At 37.1% G+C, this 25,052-nt stretch overlaps 1 protein-coding gene across 3 annotated transcripts in view; it reads left to right on the top strand.

Annotated features, from left to right (window-relative positions):
- Positions 1–14,306, top strand: part of AGTPBP1 (ATP/GTP binding protein 1) — a 64,321-nt gene extending 50,015 nt beyond the window's left edge. For 2 of the 3 annotated variants that reach the window (XM_015653035.2, XM_015653034.3), the window contains exon 27: positions 10,783–14,306. In XM_015653035.2, coding sequence (XP_015508521.1) covers positions 10,783–10,960 — 178 coding nt within the window. In that variant the 3' untranslated portion in view covers positions 10,961–14,306. Of the gene's footprint in view, positions 1–2,512; positions 2,544–10,782 lie in introns of all 3 variants that reach the window. The other variant, XM_015653037.3, reaches the window with a different exon arrangement.
- The last annotated feature ends 10,746 nt before the right edge of the window (positions 14,307–25,052 follow it).

Below are 25,052 nucleotides of genomic sequence, written 5' to 3'. Positions count from 1 at the left end.
ACCTCCTGAAGTCTCTTCCAAGCTCAGCCATTCTGTGAAAAGGGGGAAAGTCTTCAAGTATTTTCTCAAAAGGTATTGAATGCTGATGTTTTGGACCCTTAAATTTGAGTGCTAATGCCGGTAATTAGAACACAGAGTTCTAAAAATCACAGATTAGTTGCATTTGTGTCTCCGAGAACTTAAGCAGCCAAGATCCAGTTCCCTTGGCAGTTGTGTCATATATGCCATCCTGGTTCCATCCAGCAGAAGGTTAAATTTTGCAGTAGTTAGCAGGGATGTTAATCTATACCCCCTCAAATCATTGTCAGGCACAGGGGGAAGAGACTCTCCAGGGAATGAAGGGTTTTCTCACAGTAGAGAAAACATGGCAGAGAGAGAAATCTGGTATTGTTTATTGTTGGGGGCTTACTCTGTGGATCATTTCTTATATCTTTTGTTATTAGTATTTTTGCTGTTACTCTTCACTTATCCCCTTGCTGGTTCCAGTAAATTGTTCTGATCTCAACCTTTTGTGATCTCTGCCTTTTGTCCCTCCAATTGGCAGGGAGGGGAAGTGACACATGGTTTTGCAGGAATACTGAATTTGAATAATACTATTCCTAGACCATGACATACACTTCAATAATTTTGTAAATATCTTTTTTAGTACTTTAATTATATATATATATATAATATGTCAATTATATTATATATTAATATATATATCTAATATCTGTGTTAAATATATTAATTATAGCATTAATTATATTGTTTTATATTTCTTAGTAAGTATATATTTTGCAATTCTTCCATAAATAAAGGCTGGCTGTTAAGCAGTTTCATTTGACAGCTATTGTGGATGGTCTCTAAATGAGAGCCTTTCAGCTAGCACATGTGTTTCTTGAGTTCCTCAGGTGCAGCATGTTTAACTTGGAAATTGTGTCTACACCATCTTACGCCTATTAATCATGGTTTGGTTTTTTTTATTATTTGCAGCTACGATTATATGCTAATAAGACTATAATATTTTTCCCATTTGTGTTATATCACTGTCAATTTTATTAGAACTAAAGCTTCAGTGTAAACATGTCTCTTTCAAATATTAAACTTAAGTTACTGCATTTTGAATCAAGATGTGGTTGTGAGCAATTAATGAGGGTGGCATTGAAAAACAGCCCCAGATTTCCATGTAACTATATTACTGGCTGCCTCAGGCATGGGATCTCAATCTTCTGTTGTGTCTTGGGAGAAGGTTAGCATCCTAGTGGACAGGTAGCTAGTGGCTATTCTGTGGGAAAAAAGTTATGTGCTGGATTTGTTTGTTAATGTTACTTAATCTAATGGGAGATTTTCCTTACAAGAGGAATGTCACTATTGAACTGAGGAATGTCATATTATACACAAGTCACTCCCCTTAGTATCTGCTAGAAAGCTGAAGACACATCAAAAACACTTTAGTATCAGAATGGGATAAGGAAGGGTGAAATGTTATGTTTGCTTTCTGTTTGATGGCAAACTTGCATAATGCTAGATGAGAAAAGGAACAAATGGAAACACATAGTTTGTTTTAATGTTATGAAATAAAGCAAATCCTGGCATATGAATAGTTTGAACTTCCTTTACCAGCTAAAATGCTTCATTCATCCAGCTATCTCTAGAAAATTATTATGTATGAAAATTAATTGCATTTGAACCATGCTGGGGCAGGGGAAAACTGCCTGTGGTTTGATTTGTATTTCATTGCTGGGAGTGGCACAGGGACTGTTTTAGCCTCGATTTTCAGAAAGCACTGATAAAAGAAATCAATAGAAACAGTAAAATATAAACCAGAAAAATACACAGCATTAAATGAGAAATTAGGTACATTGCTCTCAGTATTCACTTATTTCACTCTACATGAGAATCTGTGATGCAAAAACTGAATGTGAGAATTCCAGCAATTTAATTTAAAATATGGCATTAAGACTGAAATGTGTTGTGTATTTGTGCCTGGGTTTCTGAGCAATCTGGTGTCCTTGCCCACAGCAGGGGATTGTTAAGGTCCCTTCCAACTCAAGCCATTCTATATTTCTATGATGAACAAGAAATTACAACTTTTTTCACAGAACCTTCACTATTAGCAATAAAAGTGCCATATAATATTTAACTTTGCACATTGCCTTCTTTTATTCTTTGCCAAAGGGATCAATACTGCCATAGATGGAATTAAGAGGTGGTCCCATTCATTTGTTGCCAGAGGCTCGGAAGCAGAATTTTGCTGTACACCTTAGGCCATATTAAAAAAATCTTGTCAGCCAAGGTGTGCATTTATTCTCCACTTGAGTGGTGGAAATATACAAAGAGACTCTGTCAAGAAAAATTTATAAAGCTGATTTCTATTTCTCTTCAGAGACAGTCATGGGTAAGAATATAGTCACACAATTTCTTGTTTTATCTGCCCAAACATTAATTCTCACTGTTCCATTACTATAAAAGAACTGCTTATACTTTCTTTATACTCACATGATTTGCTGCTTTTTACTTGTCATTACAGAAAAATGAGAAGCTACCTACAGAAAAAGCAGGTAAAAAGTTAATCAATAGAAAGTATAAAACATAATATTTTTAGACAACTGTAGCATTCTTTTAGGGTTAGAGTAGAGCAATTACTAAGATTGTGGTTATCTCCTTTACTTTTGGATATTACTGTTGTTACTTTTTACCAAAGCAGAGTTTTAATGCTTTAGAGACTAAGCAGGCAAGTTTAAACATAGAAACACTGGTTTTATTTTTGGCAAATTATTTTGAGAGTTTCTCAAATCCTTTTTGGTTTTCCAAGTTGTAATTACAATGACCAATGTAAATATTTTAGAATATATTGCCAGTATTTCATTACACATAGGCTGAATTTGCATGACTTCATTTTGAACCATGTCTGAAACAAGAAAAATAAAGCAATAAGTAGATTTATTTCCCTCTGGCAGTGAACTTTAACATTTTATGTGATGAATTAAACACTTAATTTTTCTTTAATTATTTCCAACCCATTTGACAGTGTTTTCATCTGTGCTTTCATTCCAAATGGAAAAGATTAGACTAAATGTAATACTAGTCTTGTATTGAGAATTATAGTTGTTGTGCTGACAGGTTTGATGGGGCCTATATGTAATGAAACAAAAACATATGACCGCAGTCATAACTGTTTCGACATAAGTAGACTTATCCTCTGCTCAAAAACTTGACCACTTTGGAAATTCTAGTTCATTTCAATGATTCTTTTGAGGCTCATTGGTGTGTTCTAGAACATGGTGTTTTTGTGTTTGTTAATTTGATTTAATTATAGCAGAGAAGCAGACTGAGCTTTGGGACCCAGCATGTCTAGAAAATGGTAGAAAAAGCAGACAGCCAAAAGGAGCTGTGGGGAGGGAAAAACTTGATGAAAAATCCATTTCCTGCACTTAGTCTTACACTTGAGAAAAAACATCAGACTGGTGAGGCAACCAGTGAGGGTATGTATATGCAGTGGGATTGGGTACAATATCTTGCAAGGGATTTCTGTCTAGGCTGTCAGATAGAAACTGGTTTTGTCCTATTTTATTTCTCTCCCTCTTAATAACTTTTAAACTTTGCCCAGACATTTGTATAATCCTAATCTTCTTCACCTGGGAATAAAGGTTTTTTCCTTCTTACTCTTGTGCATGGTTGGAGCTTTTCTTGGCCTTTATTCCAGTACCTTAGAAGTACAGCTTTGTTAAAAAAAAGGGCATCTTATACTGCAGCTTTTGTCCAGTCTGTCCCATTCCAAATATTGGAAGAAAAAGCTGTTAAAAATCATATCAGAATTCCAGTTGTGAGCTTGATAGCAGTACCCATGCACCAAGACCTTCCTCTGGCCTCAGTGAAAGTGATTGCTTTTAATTCTGTGTAGCATCAAAGTACTGTTTGTCTTCTCTAGGGCAAAATAAGGAAACTAGTAATCAAGGAAAAAACCCTGAAAGAACCAGAAAAAAAAAAAAAAAAAGCATGATGAACATCTTATATATATTCATACCATTCTTTAAGTTTTCTTCTACTTCTGATGGTATAATCCAAATACTACTATGGGTGACAGTTAATGATTGATGAATCCCAACTGATTTGATTCAGTTTTGAATTTCATAAAGTGTATTTCATGGTGAGAACATGTAGAGGGTGTTGATGTTGCTTGGGATTAAGCTGTGGAGATAAATTTTGTAACTCTAAATGTGAAGATATTTAAAAATAATAATTAAAGATAAACTAAAAATAATAATTAAAGAGGATTTAATTAAAGAAAGATCCAGCTTCTTATAGATTAGAAAAGAGTTGGATACATTCTCCCCTTTAGCCTTGGAAATTCCCTTGAGAAAATGTCCTTTTTGCTTACAAAAAGCAAGTTAAGAGCAGCTGCGCTGGACTGCCTGTGTGATTGTTGCCTCCTGCAGCAGGATTGCTAATCTCCAGAAAAAAGGAAAGTATGGAGAAACATTTTCTTTGTGATATTTTGTAACTGTCTGTCTCATCTAAGATTTTTTTTTTCCTCCCATGACAATGCAGTTTTGAAATAAATCATTAGTGCTTCAGAATTCTCCCTCCTTTCCCAACTCCCCAGGTAGCTGCAGCTCTCCATACTTGACAGTGAATATTTCTTAATTTTTTGTTCCAAAATTATAAAATGTATACACATCCCCTGTATAAAGAGTGTCAAAAAATTGCTGGTCTCCATGGGGTTGAAGTTGATAATGGTTACATCTGCCTTGTGGATTAATTCTTCTGTAATTGAGTCTTGTGGATAATGAAAAACCCAAGTATATCTTTCATGGGACAATTAAAATATTATTTTGAAAACAATATACCTTGTTTGTGAAAAGGTTTATTAAACTTTAATATACTTGGAGCATTAATGTAAACAAAAACCACATAGAACACATAGTAAGGTGTTATAATTTAAAAAAATTAAATGGAGTCATAGCATAGCTTGGATGGGAAGGGATATTAAAGATCATCTAATTCTAACCCACCTGGCAGGGACAAGGATGCAACCCGCATGATGATGTTTCTCACAGCCCCATCCAACCTGGCCTTGTACACTTCATGGGATGGGGCATCCACAAATTCTTTGGTCAGTCTGGTTCTAGTGCCTCACTGCGCTCACAGTAAATAATGTCTTCCTAGTATCTATCTAACTCTCTTATCTTTTAGTTTAATAACATTCCTTCTTGTCATATCACTTTCTGACTGTAAAAAGTCATCCTTCCTCTCTCTTGTAAGTCCTGTTTAGGTACTGGAAAACCATAGTGATGAATCTCTGGAGCCTTCTGTTCTTCAGGCTCTAGAGCCTGAAGAACTCTAGCTCTCTCAGCCTCTCTTCATAGGGGAGGTGCTCCAGCCCTCTGAGCAGCTTAGTGGCCTCCTCAAAACTCACTCCAACAGGTCTATGTCTTTCTTATGCTGGGACCCCAGAGCTGGAAGCAGCACTCCAGCTGTGATCTCAGCAGAGCAGAGGGGCAGAATCCCCTCCCTCACCTTGCTGGCCACGCTGCTTTGGGTGCAGCTCAGGATACTGTTGACTTTCTGGACTGCAAGCTCTCATACTGTTGACTCAATGTCCAGCTTCTCATCCAGAGGGCTTTGCAGGATTGCTCTCAATGACCTTTTCCCAGACTGTTCTTATGTCTGGAATTGCCCTGATCCAGTTACAGACCCTTGCCCTTGAATTTATTGGACTTCAGGAGGTTCTTGTGGGCCCAGTTCTTAAGTTTGTCTCTTTAGATCTCATCCTGTCCTTCTGTTGTGTCAACTGCGCTGCTCACCTTTGTGCTATCTGCAAATTTGCTGCAGGAAGGCTTGACCTTACTGTCTGTGTCATTGAGGAAGGTCTTAAAGGGCCCTGGTCCCAAGACAGAGCCCTGAGCAACCCCGCTTGTCAGCAGCCTCCATGTGGACATGGAGCCTTTGATCAAAATTCTCTGGCTGCATCCATCCAGGCAATTCCTTGTCTATCAAACAGTCCACTCATCAAATCCACATCTCTCCAGTTTGGAGATAAGCATGTCATATGGGACCACATTGAAGTCCTTACAGAAGTCTAGGTTGATCTTCTCATGTTGACTGTTGTCCTCATTCCGTCATAGAAGGCCATCAGATTGGTAAGACATGATTTGCCCTTAGTTTCCAGGTCTGGGGAGAACACTCTCTGTGCTCTTGATCCCTTCAATATATTTCCAAGAGACATGAAATCCCTTTCGGTATTTCACAGTCTCATTGTTGCAGCCTCATTCAGCCCTACATGAAAGAGTAGGAGTGGTTGCTAATTCTCTGGTTTTACCAGCCTTACTAGCCTCTTTGTAACATGATGAATGTGGCCCTGATAGGCAGTAAATCTTGCTAGAGAGATTGGATGGTAAATGGCTGCTTCCATGCGTCTTAGCAGGGATTCTCCAGTAATTACCATGCTTCATGCACTTTTGGTGGCACTCATTCTCATATGAATGGTGGATTGCACCACTTTTATAGCACTGTCCTTTTCTTCTTGACTACTTATTGTGGAGTTTTCTCCTCCCAGCCTCATAGTGTCGTTTTTGTTACGTAGGGGCAATTCAGTAGCAAGGGGGAGAATCTTTCTTTCACTCAAAGCAGAGATAAGAGTCCAGTCTCCCTTGCCTTACAACTCAGCCAAGCCTACCTCAGGGCTGGGTGCTAATGTATCTTCTGTTTCCGAGGTCATAAAGCAGCACTGTCTCTCTGCCTGTGTCAGTGCGTAATCCCATGCATCAGTCTCCTTCTTGGATTCCCAGATAGTATGCTGCCTGATGAGCTCCTCACACAACATGGCAACCTGCACAAAAGGCTGGTTATCTATCTGGGCACACTTGCACCCGTGACACCTACCTCTGCCTTCAGGGGCCAGGAAGACTTTCAGATTGTGGAGTTCCCTGTGGCTGAGAGTCCAGGTAGCTCTTCTAGTCTTCAGCAAGTCTGTTCAGGTCTAGACGTATACCCAAGGTGGCTGTGGCCTCTCTTGGGTTTAGCCTGAGAGCTGCAATGTGTAGATGCCATTTTTGTTATAGAAGACTGCTCCCCCTTTCTCCCCCAGCAGAATTAAGTGGCCTTTTCTGTGTGCCCTTCCTGGAGAACTGCTGCGCCATGTCCTGACCACACCACCACACCCTGGTCACTCGCACTCTGTGGGGCCATTTAAATCTGCTGGCAACACGCACACCATGTCAGCCTCACTCATGAGAGCTGGTGGTTCCTGGTGGGTCTCTCTGCTCCTACTTATGTTTCTCTGACTGTGGAGGCCCTGCCCAGCTTTTTCTAGTGCTCAGCACTCAGAACTTGCCGTGGCTGCCACAGCAGTTGCTGCTACCACTGCTGTGTGTGCCTGGCTGACTTTAATAATTAATGTTTTTATTAGTAATTAAAATACATTTTTGAAAACTATTGTATTAATTCCTAAATTCAGTGTATTCAGTGGCAGGTGATGAAGAAAATATCCTTTTAAATAGAAGAGATATTCTTAAGGTTCTTCATAAACTTGAAGACCATAGTATTATATCAGCTGTATTAATCAGGCATTTAGGAATTAATCTTTTTACCCATGAAATGTTGTTTAGGTAAGATACACAGAACTTCAGAATTGCTTATGGTATTCTCTTTTAACAGCCATGACTTCAAAGAAAATGTGCAGATTGTGGCATCCCTTACAATACTTTTATGTGGGATAAACAACCTCTGCTAACCTGAGAAAAATAATGGCTTCCTTTTAAAAGAAAAAGCAGGAGGTGTAGGAGTAGAGGAAGAAGGATTATTGAGAAAGTTAATTAGAAAGAGCCCAAGGGAAAAGTTAGGAAATTAAAACCCATAGAATCAGCATGACAGCAGCTAAAAATATATCGCTACAAGATACACTGAGGGTGGGGAGCAGCAGGGAGGCAAATAAAGAATTTGATTAAACAGTAAGACATTTTTTCAGGTATTTGATTTCTCTATTTCATGTGATCCAGCCTCAGTAAAAGAGCAGAGTAATAATTACACTTCTCAGATTCATGCTAACCTTTAGAACAGAGATTACTGAAAAGTTATATTCAAGGCTAACATTTGCTACATCAAAAGACAACATGTCATTGGAAAGCAAATATACAAGTGGTACGTGAGCTTGGATACAACTTTGAGGAATGAAAACTTAAGAAAGGGAAAGTGGAAAAAATAGCCTTAGTAAGTATTATAGTGATATTTATTTTGAGTAATAAACAAATGATAAGTCATGGTGTGTTGCTCTGGATGGTAGTAGAAAGCTATTATGAAGCAGCTTTCAGAGGCAGTTTTTATTTTAAAGGTTTATGCAGCTTTCTAAGTAAGATCTGTTCTAATCTTTGATCTTCTCTAATGGTGCTTCTCCTGAATAGAGAAAATAACATAAAATGTTGGCTTTTGCTTTATTAGATGTGAAACATATTCCTCAGTTCTGGATGTACATGTGCCAGAGCAAATGTCTAAAATGTGTTAGAGCTAACAGGCTGGCTTTTGATGACTGCTTACAGTGCCTGAATTTTCAGAAGTTAGGGGCATACCTACATGTTTAAACATATATGAGTAGGTAAAATAAATTTATACAACTATAAAAAAAGGTATATTGAATAAACATACTTGTGTGGTTTTCAGGATTATATAACATAGGAAATATTATATGAAGTGACAAGACACTTTGAAAAGGTGAACTGTTTGGTTCCCTTGTGTGTCCAGTTCTTTGTTTTATTCTCCATAAGGTAGGCTTTGTTGGTTGCTTTCTCTTAAGAGAATCAGCTATGTTAGTTTGGGATCCAAATAAAGACATTTACTAAAAAAAGGAGATAGAATTTTTGAGAGCTTTACTATTCTAAATTATACCTCACTAAGATGAATTTTTATAAGTGATTACTGTAATGCCTTAAACATCCCATTCTCACTGGTTAAATATTTCTCCTTGTTCATTGTAATTTTCTGTCAGTGTCCAGAACTATTACATAACACTGGGTCAACATTCAGATTTAATGGCTTCATTTCCTTTGAATTACACAGTCTGTTCTCCAACTGAAGTGTGGATTCCTTACATATGAAAATTAATTAATCAGCACCTGTGTTAAGTGATTAGAAAAACAAATTGAAAAATATCTGTGGACTTGTCAGAATGTGGTACATCTGGTGAAGTCCCTTTCATTGTTTCTTTAAATAACTGAAACATTTAAATTTTTAATTTTCCTGATTCCATTCTTCCCTAGAGGAATTGTTGGCAGGTGGTGACTTCCTAGGACAGAAAGCATCACTGGATGAAAGCACAAAAAATTTGTATTCCTTTGCTGGTTCTCCCACAGGTGCTTCATGCAAAGCATGTATCCTTATTGCATGTTGGCTTCTCCATATGTGAAATGAATGAGACTTCTTAGCAAAGATCCTGGTTATTTCCTTCACTCTTTGTCTCTCTTAAATGGAAACAGTTTTGTTTTAAATACCCAGTTCATTATCTGACAGTGGGTTATTGCCCTAATTACAGCTTAAATAACCCGTAAAGTATTTTGTTTTGTGGAGCTTTCTGTTTTGCACAGCTGATTGATTACAGGTTTTTCAGTGAATCATGATGCAGATAGTTTTGAACGTAAATTTTTTTTTTCCCTCTAAGCCAGGGAACAGTTTTTCTCTCAGTATTTGAATTAACTGTCAACAGTCCAAAATGTTAGAGTGGCCTGTCATTGAGGTTACAGATTGAGGAAAAATACTGTGAAATTTATTTATATTGAATAGAGATAGCATTTCATATTTCAAGTGGTGCCACTAAGCTCCTAAAAAGTCTTTAGAAAGAATCAGTCATTAAGAAAATGCATTAAAATTAATATACAAATATTCCTGTTCTATATGATGCTTCTCAATAAGAATATTCTCACTGTTTTGTATCAGTTCTGTATGATTTGATTATTAGGTAAAATGCATTACAAAACCTTCCTAGGGCTTAAAATGAAAGTAAAAACACGAAGTATTTAGGAGTACTTAGTGCTTTTAAGCAGATAGCTTTTTATGTCCCAAGTGAGTAAAACTGGGTCTGGAAAACACTTTTCTGCCTCCCCACTCACCTCCTTCCTCTGTTCTAGGGAGGCAAGAGGATCAAAAAGTTGTATTTTAACTTTAAGGTGTTAATCCTCTTGTTCTTCAAGGCCATTAGTTAAGGGCATATAGACCATTCTGTGGGCAGATCATCAGTTCACTAAATGCATTGCCACAGAATTCCAAGTGTGGCAAACTTTAAGTTTTACCAGGATGCAAATGCGTGAGAATCTGATAGGAGTTAAGTGATTTGTGTGGGAACTTAATTGTAGGTGTAACCATGACCCCTTGTTCTGTCATCTCTGGTATGTATAAAGTAATTGCTTACAGTGCTTTTCAGTAAAGTGTATGGTTCAATAAAATACAGTGGCTTGTTTATACCCTACAGCAATGGCTCTGTCCTTGGGTAGTTGGATTCTACTTCAGCAACTTCTGATATTGCTCTATATACATGAAGTTCTTATGGGCCATTAGTGTAGTGGATTTGTTATGGCACATTAAGATAATGAGTTGTATATGACTGACTAATTGGCTCAAAGCATTACAAACATGGGTTTCTCTCAGTTGTTTGATATGCAGCTAAAAAGCCAGTCCCATTTCAGGTTATGCCCCTTTCCTGAGGTAATTTTTGGATTACTGTATGTCAGGAAAGGGACAGGGCACATGGTCTGAATGTGTTAATCCAAATAATACTTTTAACATGATTCATGGAGTTCTTGTTTGTTATAGCCCCACTACGTACGTTTTGGATGAAGATGAGCCTCGCTTCCTTGAAGAAGTTGATTACAGCGCAGAGAGTAATGACGATCAAGACGTTGAAGTAGCTGATAATGCAGGTGATTATGAGGCAACTAATCAAGATGACGGACTTTCAGACACAGATTCAACAAAGATACTCCTTTCTTGAACCAGCTTTGCTGCCAGTAACAGAAAATAAAGTATCCTGGATTTCCAGTAATCTTTCCTTGCTGTTTTCTATAAAGGGGATAAAGCTTCAGTTAACACAAATAACTGGGGCCTGCATAGCTCAAGGACAGTAAATATTTCTGATAAATTTGCATTTGTTTTATTTAAGGACTTCTGTGTATTCTTTAAGCCCTAAATAGATAAATTTATTTACCAGTTCATTTTCTACTAAATAGTACTGCATGGCATTTTGTGTCCTTAAACCCCATCTTCAGAAAAATGGTTTATAATTTTTAGTGTTTCAAGGTACAGAAACTAACTTTTTGTGGTACATTATTCCTTTGAGTTGCTTCCTGAAAAATACAGATGTACAGATTTTCTAAATTAATTTGTGTGTCTGTGTATATGCGCGTGTGTATAAGGAGGTGAAGAGGTTATTTTTCAACATTATTTCAATGATACTTGATTGTGTTTGAAGCAATGTAGTGCCTGCTCTGAAACCATTCAGTAATTACTAAATTAAAAGTGAGAACACGATGTACGAATAACACTTGTTTCTTGCTTCTTATGATTATGTGTTTTTGCCACAGTATTAAGTGAAAATTCTTACTAATGTCTGTTCAGAGTTCAAGAATTTTGCACAGTGACCAAAGCAGACTGTGCTTAGAAGAACTAGACTCTGGTATAAAACTCACCCATAAAATAGGCATGATTTAATTTGAAGAAGTTTTCTTGTTAAGTGTACATGTCTACAGGAAGAGCTCAGGTATGTACACTCTATATATATTCAGCTACACAGCTGCTCTGTTTTTCTTCTTGAATATGCACACAGTTTAAAAATGTTCTCTTTACCAGAGGCACGTTAACTATATACCCAATTCAACTGCTTTAGGGGGATGATGCATTTCAGTTGAAACCTTTTTTGCCTGATTGCAACCTAGTGCTAACTCTGCTCTGATAAGGAGACTGGAGTGTAACTTCCTGAGGTCTCTTCCAGGCTGAATAATTATTCTGTGGCTCTGTATTCTTCATGTTTAAAGTCAAGCTGTCAGGGATGTGTTTTGTACTTCTTCATCTTCTCCTATTGTCTTCTAATTCTTATTGCTTCTTGCCTCTGCTTAAAATAAGATTTAATAGAGAAATGAAGAAAGTTGTAGTCCATGGTTTACAGAACTGACATGTTTTGCAATGAAAAATACTTTGAAAATTTATTTTTACTTGATGTGACCCAGTTGTGGCATTCATTTTCTTCTGCATGTGCAAGGGCTTTAAGAACATGAAGAATAACATTTCTAATTTATAGCAGGTTTTTAACTGATGGGGATTTTCTGTATGTTTGTTGTTCCAAATAAAACTGTATTTTGGAGGGGAAGGATGTCTTCAGTAGAGTGATTAAAATAGAATAAAATCTATGAGAATTAACTGTATCGGTGTTTTTCAGCCAGGAGATGGATTGCACCAGGATATGTGCTTTCAGATTCAGCATTTGTTGGTAACACCTGTCCATAGTATTCTGACTCTGAAACTGGGGAAGGGGTTTTGATCCCTTGTTATATGTGACTGTATTTTTGTTTAAAGGCTTAAATTTATATTAATAAACATGTGGACACATGTAGGGATGAAAAACATGGGAAAGTTGGAAGCATTTAGAGTCTTGTTCCTTTGTAAGTTTTTCTCTGTAGTGAAAATTATCTTTCCTTGTGTTCTGTGAACTACACACTGTAAGTAAGAAAATTTATTTATTACTCTGTTAAAGGAAGAGCCCTCTGCATTGAAATCAGAGAAATTTGGGAATCTGTCAAATAGAAGAATTAACCTTGCCGGAGAATTTGAATTATTTTTCAGTCCAATGACAGCAGTTCAGAATGCTCATACTGCCCTGTCAATCTTATACTACTTATCTGCATAAATACATTTTCCTCCTTCAGAGCTCCTCCTTCAGTGGGAGTAGTATTGATAAATAAAATTATTCATAAACAGTTTCACTTACATTTCAGAGAATGCAGGATGCCACGTGTTTGTTAACTCCATTGTGCATGTCTCCTTAAGTTTCATTTGAATTTGTATTAATCTTGGAATGCTATTTTTGAACTACTGGCAAGAATAGAAATATACTTCATCCATTTAGAAAGAATTGTGGCTTAGTAGTACAAAATTGTCTTTTCCTCCTGAGTACATATGTATATTTGTTCTTCTCATGACTCCTACAGCTTTTAATCTCTAAAAAAAAAAAAAAAAAAAAAAAAAAAAGAGTTACTGGCTCTTTTATAAGGATAACATGTTTATTATACATTAGATTGTAATGCAGTTATGCATTAGATTTCACTTAGGTGTTGGATGCCATTCTGGCATGCTGGTCTGAGCTTCTACCAGAGTAATTCTAATGCAAGAGGTGAACTTTGTCCCTGTCTTACACATTGTTGAAAATGCAAAGGTTGTTACCACAGATGTTTTCCAGTACTTGCCTTTTGAAAGGTAAAGTCTCCATTCATGCTCAGAGGGATGCCAGCTCATGGGAAGAACTACAATGAGAACTGCTTCATACGGTTTATCCCTTCTCCAATACCTGTAGCCATTGTTTCAGTGGTGTTGACAGATAGACGCCGGTGGCCCCATTTATGTGTTTTGGTGGCAAGTCTGGTGTTTAGCTGAAAAAAGAACAGCTAACACTTGAGCAACACATTCCATTCTCTTTCTGTGGCATTCACCCTGAAGAAATGGGCAGAATGATAGCAAAGAACGGCAGCGTCTTTGATTGTCACAAATCAGTCATTGAGCACGGTCTGTCCCAGACAATTGACTGTCTTTATTCTATGCACTGGGATTTCAATGTGTCTTTGGTTTTAAATGATGGTATTTGCTATAAGCATGACTGGTTCTGTGTAGGCAAAGAACATATCCCTAGATCTTCCTCTAGTAATAACAAATAAGACTATAAATAATAATTACATCTGTATCATTTACTGTCAATTGCTTCTAAGTAACTGGTGGTGGACAATGAATTACTCTATTCCCTTTCCAGAAATAATTCAAGTTGCATCAGAAATCTTGGTACTGTGTCTTCACTGGTGACATCCCCTGGTGTAATATAACTTAAAGCAACTTGTGCCAAAATCTTGCCTGAGCATCTTTCAAGGTGGATGTATCAGCCTGACTTACCAGGGAGTTTGGTTTGAATCTCAAATAAGACTGCAGAAGCAGCAAACACTGTTCACTAAATGAAAAATACAAGTTTTAGATAAGTTCTGTTGTAATGCTGTGATAGATTTAATTGTTGCAGTGTTATTATGCATGCCCCAAATACCAATACCTATTAATAAAAATGCATAATAAAGAATTAATTACAATCTTTTGCTTCCCTATTATTGGATAGTGATGATTAAGGATTCCTCATCCTAGCATTTGCAGCAATGTTCTTACCTGTAAGGACAGCAGTATGCATAGCATTTAAAAAAAAATATTTTGTTATCTGTGAAATTAAATTCAGTGTGCTACAGGGTTAGAGTAGCATATTAACTGACTGAATTATAACTATTTAAAGTTTTTGAGATTTGGCAATGTTTGTAAAACTTATGAAGACTCGATGAACCACAATGAAGGGCTTTGCAGATCACACAGAAGAGCCTTCTGGTGAGAGTCTTTCCCTCCCACACATTTAATAGGATATTAATCTGATCTAGGAAAGGCACAAGATTAATCCTCAATAATTGTTTTACAGTCCAACTCAGACTGCCATTGATTTATTTTTGCTATATACTTTTTTGTAGTAGCAATTTTGAGATTTCAACATTTTTTTGAGGCAAAGTCCAACAAGATAAAATGAAGTCATGTAGTGTTATGCAGCTGTCTAAAAAGAGTAAGTGATTACTAGAAATCATCAATGTAGCTTCTGGAAATAACATTTGCAATTTATTTAACTGTACCTGTCATGTTACTTTAAGTTGAACAGCTTCACAGACTTTTTTGTCTAAATGATTTTAAGGATCTACAATAGTCACAGTGTCAAATTAGTCTTAGGATATCTTTCTTTTATCAATGTTTCTAAAGTGATTGGGATGCAAGTCATTTGAGATGTGAGCTCACACCTTGTTTGCTTAAGTAAACTAACACAAGGTTTCTTTGAAAGATGGACTTTAAATACAAAATGCCAAACAGCTGTGACACCTAGTAAAGAATACATTGTCTTTGCTACTTTTAACAGTATCATATAAAGAATTCATTTAGTCCCTAAATAATACTTCACAACTATGAAAGACACCGCCTTATTTCTGGTTATTAGAAAAATTAGGTGCTGTATTTTTTTTTGCCTTTTTTAAAATGAAACAAAAAATCCACATCAAAATACAGTAGTGTTAGTACACTCAGTATGGCTCTTATTAGAGCTCTTGTACAGCTTTTGAAACAGTTTGGAAAGACTCATTGGTGCAAAATATGGGTTTATCTTCAAAGGAAATGATCCCCCATAGGATTTGCTGATCTAAATTATGTGGTTATGAAATGTCAACCAGGTGCTGCCTCTTGTTGCCCCTACAACATCTTTACCACAAGATGTACATAGAGTGTGCCCTTCTTTCTGGCTTGGGGTTATTTCTCATGCAGCTTTTTTCATGGTAGATTGGAAGAACCTCATTATTACATAACTACCATAAATTTTCACTGGGCTGAATGCTAACTAATAAAAGACTCTGACTAACAAAATTCCACAATAGTACTTCCATACATGAAATGCTGCTGTTAACATGGAGAGGGGATATTGAATTTAAATAACTTGAAATAGGACTTTTCTTGACTTCATATGACCTAAAAGAGGACTTTACACTGTCCCTCCTTACATATAAATATAATAAATTACTATGGTAGCATAAAATGCTCTTAGCTGATAGCATTATGTTCATGCTCATTTTGTTCCCAAAAGAAAATGGGCATGGAAAGATTTCAGTACAAACAAGACATGAAGCAAGGAGTAAGGAGTAAGGAAGACAAATGATCTTTAATACTTTCTATAGTATTTGCTTAATGGTACCATATTTACATAAACTTTGATGTAAGTTTAATGATATTATGTTTAATGATATATAAGTTTAATGTAATGTTTAATGATAGTCCATCTGACCCCTCAGATTAAAATGGTTCGGCTGTACATTTTATGAAAACAAACTGAAATGAGATGTCCTGCATAAACCTTCAGCCAACATACTGCCTTAACACTTGGCCTTGATCATCATCCCATGAAGTTTAGTACTTTATACTGCCAAATGAAAAGTCTTAAACTGGGTCAGATAGTATTCTAAAAATAATAAATACCTTAGGTTTTTGTCCTGTGAAGACTGTTGCAAAATTTTTAGATTCTCTGCAACAATCATCCTCCTGTTCTGGCTTTTGTGTAATCACAAAAGACACAAGTACAATTTAAAAGGACACTGTGCTTGTCTACACTTTACACCTGCTTAGTTTAATCCATGTTTGCTCTAGGTTACTTTGCTCTTCTAAAGCATCCAGTCTAGTCAAGTCAGTGATGTTAGCTTAAGTGATGAGCCAGTGATGATGTCCTCTTCTTTTGGGTCTGACCTCACTGTTAACAAAAGCTTTCTCTTATGAATTCCATCAGTCAGAGTTGCTTGAAAATGCTGCTATTATCAAATATACACCTGACTGTGTTCCAGAATGAAAGGAGACTCCCCAATCCATCTGTTCAAGTACAATAGCTCATTTGTCAGTAGGTCAGGTGCTTGTTCCTTTTGTCCAAAGACAAAATGTTTAGAACATGAGTAGCAATATTTTAGAAGAATAATTTTTCAGATCTGAGTGAATTCATAGACATACTAACTCTAAAAATCCCTTTATTCTAAGCACAAGACCCCAAAATCTAATAGGGAGATGGATCAAATCTGATGAATGCAAGAGGCCTCCTGGTCATAAGGAAACCAAGTCACTTGGCATTCCTTCTCACACAGCTTCCTGTGTTGAGAAAATGCTGTCAGTCACAGCAGAGGAAGAAGTCTTCATCTTGACATCATTACCTCGCTGTGTCTGCCACACAAACTAGAGATTGGAGGACACATTTTCCTTTGTCTCTCAGATGTGCTCTATGGTACAGTGAGAGGGACAAAAAGATAAATTACAACTAGTGATTATTATGGGTCACACAGACTAGTGTTTAAGAAGATTCATGCTCCTCCATGGCTTGTCCACCAGGGCAAAGTGGCTATGGGCAAAGTCCCCCGTCAATGAAAAAAATGTAGTAAGATAAACACAGTACCCTTTGTTTTGTAGATGCGAACAGAAGAATCAAATGGGTCCTGAGCAAAGACTTGGCCACCTGTGAAACTCTCTATCCACAATTCTTGCATGAGCTTCCCACCATGCCATAGCTGGAGGCCCTGATGGGACACTGCTTGCTGACCTGGGGCCTAGCTGCTGGCACACCTATGGGAACATCCTCACAGTGGTATGAAAGGTAATGCTGGAGGTGTGAGCAGGGTGATTGAGATGGGATCATTGACCAGTCAAGGATTCAAGAAAGAAAACACCAGCATAGAAGTCTTAGGGAAGAACAGGGAGCAGCTAGGTAGGAGTCACTGGCTGAGCTATTGATGCCAATGGGTGCCAGTGGGCAGCAGGGTCTCTCTGTGGGGCTGGACATTGCATAGAAGCCTGCCCTCCACCACCACCATGGCCTACCTGGACCTCAGAGCTTTCTTGGAATGACCAGCAGACTTGGACTTTGACTAGCAGATCACGAAATCCCAGCTGCCTTTTGTCCATGATAGGCAGTGAGCAAAAACACAGAATCATAGAATTGTTTTACTGGTGAAGGTCATCAAAGATCTTTGAGTCCAACCATTAACCTAGCAGTGCAAAGTCCACCACCACCATGTCCCTAAGCACCACATCTGAACACCTTTTAAATAGCTCCAAGAATAATGACTTAAGCACCTTCCTGGGCAGACCATTCCGATACTTGATAATCTTCTCAGTGAAGAACACCTTGCTAGTATCCTGTCTAAAAACTCCCCTGGTGCAACTTGAGGTAATTTCCTTTTGTCCTGTCACTTACTACTTACAAAAAGAAACAGATCCGCACCTGGCTATAACCTCCTTTCAGGTATTTGGAACCAGAATCTTAGCTACAACATCATCCCTGTTAAATTTAGTGATTTACATCACAAGGATTTGTGTTCACCCTTAGCAGGTGCTCATACAAATGGAATAACATAATCAGAGTCCAACAACAAAACTTTAGAAATATTTTCTGATTTAAGGGTGGAAAGAATGTGTCTGAGATCCCAGCTTTATGTGTGGGAAGCCTTGTGTGTTGATTGAGCTCTGGGGTTTGCAGGAAGAGACATTTAAGCCAAATGTGTCTTCTGGAGACTGATTAACTCTCAGGAAATTTGAAAAGACATTTTCTCACTCTCAGCTGAAAGGTTTGATATGTCTCTAAGTGCTAAGGATTTAAATTATTCCAAAAGAGGAAGAGAAGAGGTTATGATGTGGCAAAGTAAGGATATGGAAAAGGGATTTCAGAAGCTTAAATGTTCTAATTTTTAATGCATAAAAAACAAGAGGGAGAGTGGGACATGACACAGTTCAGGTAAAAAAAAAATTCAGTATAATGTCTGTGATCACTAAAACTCTTGAGTTTCTAAAATTTAGTTACTCAGTGAATTTTTCAGCTAATTAAGTTTTGGTATTTTCTTGATTGAAAAAAATAAATTTGCTGGTATGCAGCAAGAAGAAACAGTACTATTTCCTGCAAACTTAATCACTTACAACTTCAAGGCTATAGCCATGTACAGCATGAGCCTGTTTTCTCTTCTTTTTACTGACAACCTTGAAAGCTTCTTTCATAATGTAGGTCAATGTACTTTCCAGATCAAGGTTTGTAAGATGTGATGGGCATTTGTATTACATCATTTAAAGATATGAAATATTGATTGCTGTAATAAGAGCTATGATGACTGGTAGTACACTTAGCCTGATAGTATTACATATGCAAAATATTCACATGCCCACATGATGCCAGTTATTAAAATAATCCCTTTAGGAATTATAAAACTGTGAAAAAGCAGCCCACATGACATTCTGTGGAATGTAGCATGTCTCAAAGCTGCAAGACTGTTCTGAGGAGGATCTGTTTTATTTTTATACAGAGTTCCTGTTGATGTATCTGAAATTTCATTATTTTCACCATACACCTGGATGCCAGTAAATATAACACAATAAACAGCAGAAGGTTGCACACCAGTGCTGTGGAAGTGCTAGGGAGGAAAGCCATTTTTGTGGACAGGAGACTTTCCAAGCAGCAATGAGTGTGAACCAAAGGCCATATTTATATTGTGTTTCCCTGGCGATTCTCCTGTTGAATGGGTGTCTTTAATGATGAGGCAAGATTTGGCCTAATGGAGTGGTGAAGGAGGTGTCTTTCAACAAGTATTGACCATGAAACGCTAGCAGGAATCATTAAATAAGACTTAACCTTCTTCCTCTGGTGTGTTTCAATTTACTCTACTGTATTGAATAGTCAGCGATTGACCCATAAATGAGGTGATACCAGAGGTATCCATATGATAGCAAAAATATCCAGTGTGTTTCCTTATACTGACACAATTTCCATGTTAATATATTTATTTTCTCACAGCATGGAAAAGGTATAGGAACTGTGCTACTGAACCAGGGAAAGGGTTTGTAACCTCACTCTATTAGCAAGTGTTGACAGATCTAGGAGAGATGAAGAGCCATTTAAACTAGGCATGGCATAATTGCCCCTAGAAGAAACAGATTATTTAAAACCCTGGAGCAAAAGAGTCTTGTTTTGTTTCCCTTCATTAACTGACCATATTTACTCAATGTATGCAAATGTTGCTTTTTTGAGTATTGTTTAATATCTTCATTTAAATAAAGTTCTGTGGCAGTTTTATCCCTGTGAAAGTCCTGTGCTACAGTTTTTTCTACCATATTAAATATTCTGTTTGCTGTGCCTGAAATTATAGGTGGCTTCAATCCTTTTGTATTTTTAGGTGGAAATGACTACAGATACAAGCCAGTGAAAACCCATGATGCCTGTTAAGACTTAATCAATCTGCTTATGATGCATTAAACTATTAGTGTGTGTTCAACATTAACATGTAGGTATCTAAACAAAGGAAGGCCAGGACATAAGCCCTCTATTACTTTAACTTTGGTAAATAAAGTGGTGAACATCACTGTATTTAAAAAAAAAAATAAAATTTTTAAGACTCCTGCAAGGAAGTGAGGATTTTGGTTTCAGAATTACTTGAATAGTGTGAAGTTAATAAGACAGGAGATCCTTCACTGAACAGTAGGTACAAAACAGCATACCAAAAACATTAAGTTTACAGACTCTCTTTCATGCAGTGAAAAAGGCACAGATGTTAGGGAAAAATAGTTTATACCCAAAGATTTCATCCTAGTTTATAAGCATATGAGACCTGAAGAGAGTCTGTACAGGCAGCTTTCAAGTTGTTGAATGCAGCTTTATTACTACAGTAATGCAATTTTTTATGGAGCACACAGCTGGACTTCAGGAACCAGTAAATACTGTTTCAGTCTCAGTATCTTCAAATGATTTCATCAAGTGTTGAAAAAAGCAGAAAAAAATCTGACAAGAGCTTTTTCATCTCTGTACTAACATATGTAGAGCACACAGACGTTTTGACAGGGTAACTGTAAAATACTATTAATTCATTTGCATAATAAGAAAGCTCAATATTCGCTAAAACATCCCCAAACAAGAATTCAAATTCCCTTTTTTATCTTGTGCTTATTTTGAAAGGACAGTAAGCAAAACAATCATGTTTAAGGCAGAATGAGAAATAGTAACTTGCAAAAACCAAGTTATGTCCAGTGTTAGATCCTCCACTTCAGAATATAAATTGCTTTTATTTGAAAGTTTTTAAAAGGGCTATTGTTCATGCTTTTGTTTGCTCTTTATGTCAAAGCAAAAAGGGATAATTGCTTTTCTGTTCCACAGACCTTGGGAGAAACAAAGTTCCAAAAAAGCAGAAGGAGGATTGCAAACTTGAAGTCTGTGTTTGATGTTTGGGATAGTAATTGAAATTATGAAAGTAATTCTCCTTATTGTCACAAAGAGATTACAAAAATATATCATTCATGTCCTCATTAGCCTAGAAATGGACCACAGAAAGAATTAATTCTGGGAAGCTTTTAAACATGCAAAAGAAAATTCCTGTCTGCCATTTAGTTTTTCCCTACAACAATTGCTAAAAATACCAGAGAAATACAGAAGATACACAAATATGAAACACAGCGTTTTGGTGATTCAGCATGGCTAAAAAAAAAGACTGGGATCATTAGCAGCTTTATAACAAAAAGCCACAATAATTACTGTCTTCAACTTTCCTCAGTTTTGCAGGGGGTACAACATCCTGTTAAATGTCTTCTGAGTGGAAACATAATAAACTGTTTGCCCTAAGTTTAGGTCCTGGCCAGAACATTAAAAATTCCATTTTAAAAAAATAGGTCTTGCTTTACTTATGCTGTCTTCCAAGACCTAATGGATTTTAATATGGGGATTTAGAATGGATGTTAGGAGGAAACTCTTTACTGTGAGGGTGGTGAGGCACTGGAACAGGATGCTGAGAGAGGATGTAGACTCCCCATCCTTTGAATTGTTCAAGGCCAGGCTGGATGGGACTTTGAGCAACCTGATCTAGTGGGAGGTGAACCTGCCCATGGCAGGGGGGTTGGAACTACATGATCTTTAAGGTTTTTTCCAACCCAAACCATGCAATGATAGTACCAACAACTTAATATATGAGGTGAGAATAGAAGTAATGGAATTTGTGAAATTATCAGCCCATTTTTCAGAGGATAGATGTTCACTTGGTCAAGTTCCCTCTCTTAAGATATTTCATTCAGTTCTCCTTTTATTAAGGAAAAAGAAAAAAAAGGAGAAAGAAAGGAGATTACCTTGGTTGAAAAATGTCAGTCACACTATGAGCTTGTTTTCACAGCCTTGCTCTCCTCTGCAGACCTTGAAGATGCTTCTGTACCATACCTCTCCCTCCTGGGAGAGGACATAGCAGCTGTGTGGCTGTGGTGTGCAGGGCTGTGTGCCTATAGACAGGTCCCATGCACAGAGAACTGGATGTGTGGAGAGACAGAAGTATTGGGAAAACATATCCTGGGGGCTGGGACAGGATAGGAGCTTTGGAGATGGCAAGATTTCCATGCCAAGGCCAGAGATGGTCCCAGATGGCCCCAGACACACAGCTGGAATGGGTGGGAGAATGGAATGGAGCGAGGCTCTGTGGACAGGCAGAAAGCTGCAAGGGTGAACCAGTCACCACTACTCTGGGGCTGCACAGAGGAACTGGAGGAGAGTTCACAAGGCATGGGATCTTTCTGGAGACCCCACAATGCATGAGAACAGCCTCAGTTTGGGGACCTCATGAGTTCATACCACACTCCTCAAGCTCAGGAAGAATTCATATTCACTCTCACATAATCTGCTTCTGCATTCTTACCACAAGAATGACCCAGCTGGGGAGATTGCTGTGTCTTCTCTTTCCTTTATGTGATGTGAGAAGACCATGTTCCCTGACACATGCACACCTTTCCAAAACTACTGAGCTCTTGAGACCTTATTGTTGAGAAGTATGGGGAGAAGGGAGAAGCAGATTGAGGCATATTCTAGGTCTGGAACAACTATTTTTAAACTTTGTTCTCTCTTTGTATGCACTGTTCTCATTTGGCTTACTACTGTGGGAGAAGAGGGGTAAGATTTTAAGTTCACATGATGCTTAGCTCTATATTTTTCTGTTACATTCTTTTTCTGTTTCTTTGAGATTGGAGGATTCTCATTAAACAAATTAGCTAATTTTCATCTGAGAGAAGTCAAGAATGATGCTGTGATTTGGGAGTACAACCCTACTGATGACTCTGATGTGCCACAGGAAACTTCCCCTAGAAGGGGCAAGGTCTGAACTTTTAAATTTCTGTAGTAGTCTAGCAGATATTACTGTTCTCAAAATAGAGCAACCTTCTAATTCAATTTTGTGTTTATGTTTCAAAACCATGAGCTGAACTAAGAGATTGCACGACTGCTTGCTTCAAGGTCTGTTGTGCTTAGCTCTTGGTGCTAAGGAGCTGGCAGGAAAATAGATACGATTTTAAACTCTTTGATAAGATCGTGAATTTTAATTCTTTGGGGAGAATATAGTTTACAGAAGCAGTTTTATCTTGGAATTAGATTAAGCATATGAAAAATATTTTCTCTTTGCTTTGAACTGTTCTCACAATTTTTTTCTTTTATAACAACTTTGTAAGAAACAGTATCACTATGTGCTTAAATTTTGTGAGAGTTAACAATTCAGCCTAGACTTTGCTAAAAAATAGGCTGTATAATCCATTCTGTTCTGACATGAGATATGCTTCTTTCTTTGCAATTTATAAATTATGGCATAAACATTTAAAGAAGAATTTTTATTAATTATTGATTCTATTTTTTATCATTGCGGCAGTCTTTAATTTTGAAGTTTTATAATCTGAGTTTGTACAACCTCTTCCAATTTTTTAGCTGCAGGTTTTATTGCAATTGTAGGAGAAGCGAAGCAATGATAAATTCTGTCATACTACACTACAGACAAAATACAAGGAAATGTAGCAGCTCAAAACCTGTGTGTTAAATATGACTTAAACTTTTTTTTTCAAATAGACAGGTTCCTTTAGTACTTGATTGAGGACAACAGTGCCCATTATCTGCTGGACTTAGTGTTGGAATGGGGAGAAAAGCACAGTGAAACCTGCGTACAGACAATGCCTGAACAATGCCATCACCAGAAACAAAGGCAGATGATAAAAATTTCAGTGTATCTAATTAGCCAGGAAGGACACTGCTGAAAGATTTTGGTTAATGTAGTAAACTTCCAGATCCACTAACTGAGAAATAAGCCCTATTTCAAATGCTTGATAATGGAGCATATGAAGAAAATTCAGGGCTTTGAAGATGATTACATTGCATAGAGGAAGATGCCCTGGGCCTTAGCAATATCCTGTAACCCTACTGTGTTACATTAAGCTTTCTCATGTGAGTAAAACTTATTTTAATATGAATTAATAGGCATTGTACCACCTCAGTAACAATTCATGAATCAACTCCATACAGCAAGGAAAACAGCATCAGTTATTTGCAATGTACTGCAAATAGACAATTACTTAATTTTACTCCAGAGTCACTAAGAAAATATTTTTCTCAGGACTTGCTGAAAGTATTTTCATTTTGAAAAAATATTATCAAGTCTTCCCCAGCTTTTATAGGTCTATGGAATCTTATTTCTTCTATTTCACACACTTTTATAAACAGTACATACACAGTTTGAAACATTGAGAACATGTATCCTTTCATTAACTTCTCTGTAATTCACCTTCTTGTAAGTCTGGGTGCATCTATTTAATTGTTTCTTTAATAATGTTTCTCCTTCTAACTGACTGGTGCCTAAATACAGGAAAGCCACAGATGCAGGATGAAGCATTGCAGCTGTAATGCCTTTGGACAAAAAATGAGAAAGAGAAAAATCTTATTAATTTACAGACAGCATTATAATTGTCTGTGGTATGATGTGAGTGGATGAAAAGGCTCTGTCATTCATTTAGCAACTACTTGAATATGACCTTGGGATAGGGAATTCCAGAACAAACTACATCTGGTGCCAGGAAGGAGAGACTCATAAAGTAGTTTTTAAGCAGAGATCGGCTTTTGCAACCAACCATTTGCAGAATATCAGTACATAGATGAAGTACATATAAATAAAGCGATCCATTCTGTCTAAAACTGGCTGTGCAACCACAGTGTTAATTACCATCTGACATTTAGGGAAATCACTACCTCTTTTCAATGTTTTCCTGTCAGCTCATTAACTGAACCCAATGATTCACTCTTCTTAGCTATGCAAATCCAATTGAAAAAAACTGCAAGACTGAGGGGCAGGTTAAAATTTGTGTGATGATAGCTATAGCCTGTGAATCAAAATTTATCCCTTGAACTTTTTTGTTTATTTTACAACAAATGAAAGCCAAACATTCTCTCAAATGCTTGGGGAAAAATGCCT

The sequence above is a fragment of the Parus major genome, chromosome Z (assembly GCF_001522545.3).
Source record: "Parus major isolate Abel chromosome Z, Parus_major1.1, whole genome shotgun sequence".
Taxonomy (NCBI): Eukaryota; Metazoa; Chordata; class Aves; order Passeriformes; family Paridae; genus Parus; species Parus major.
Note: the sequence above shows the minus strand (reverse complement) of the source record. Positions and strands in the feature narration are given on the sequence as shown.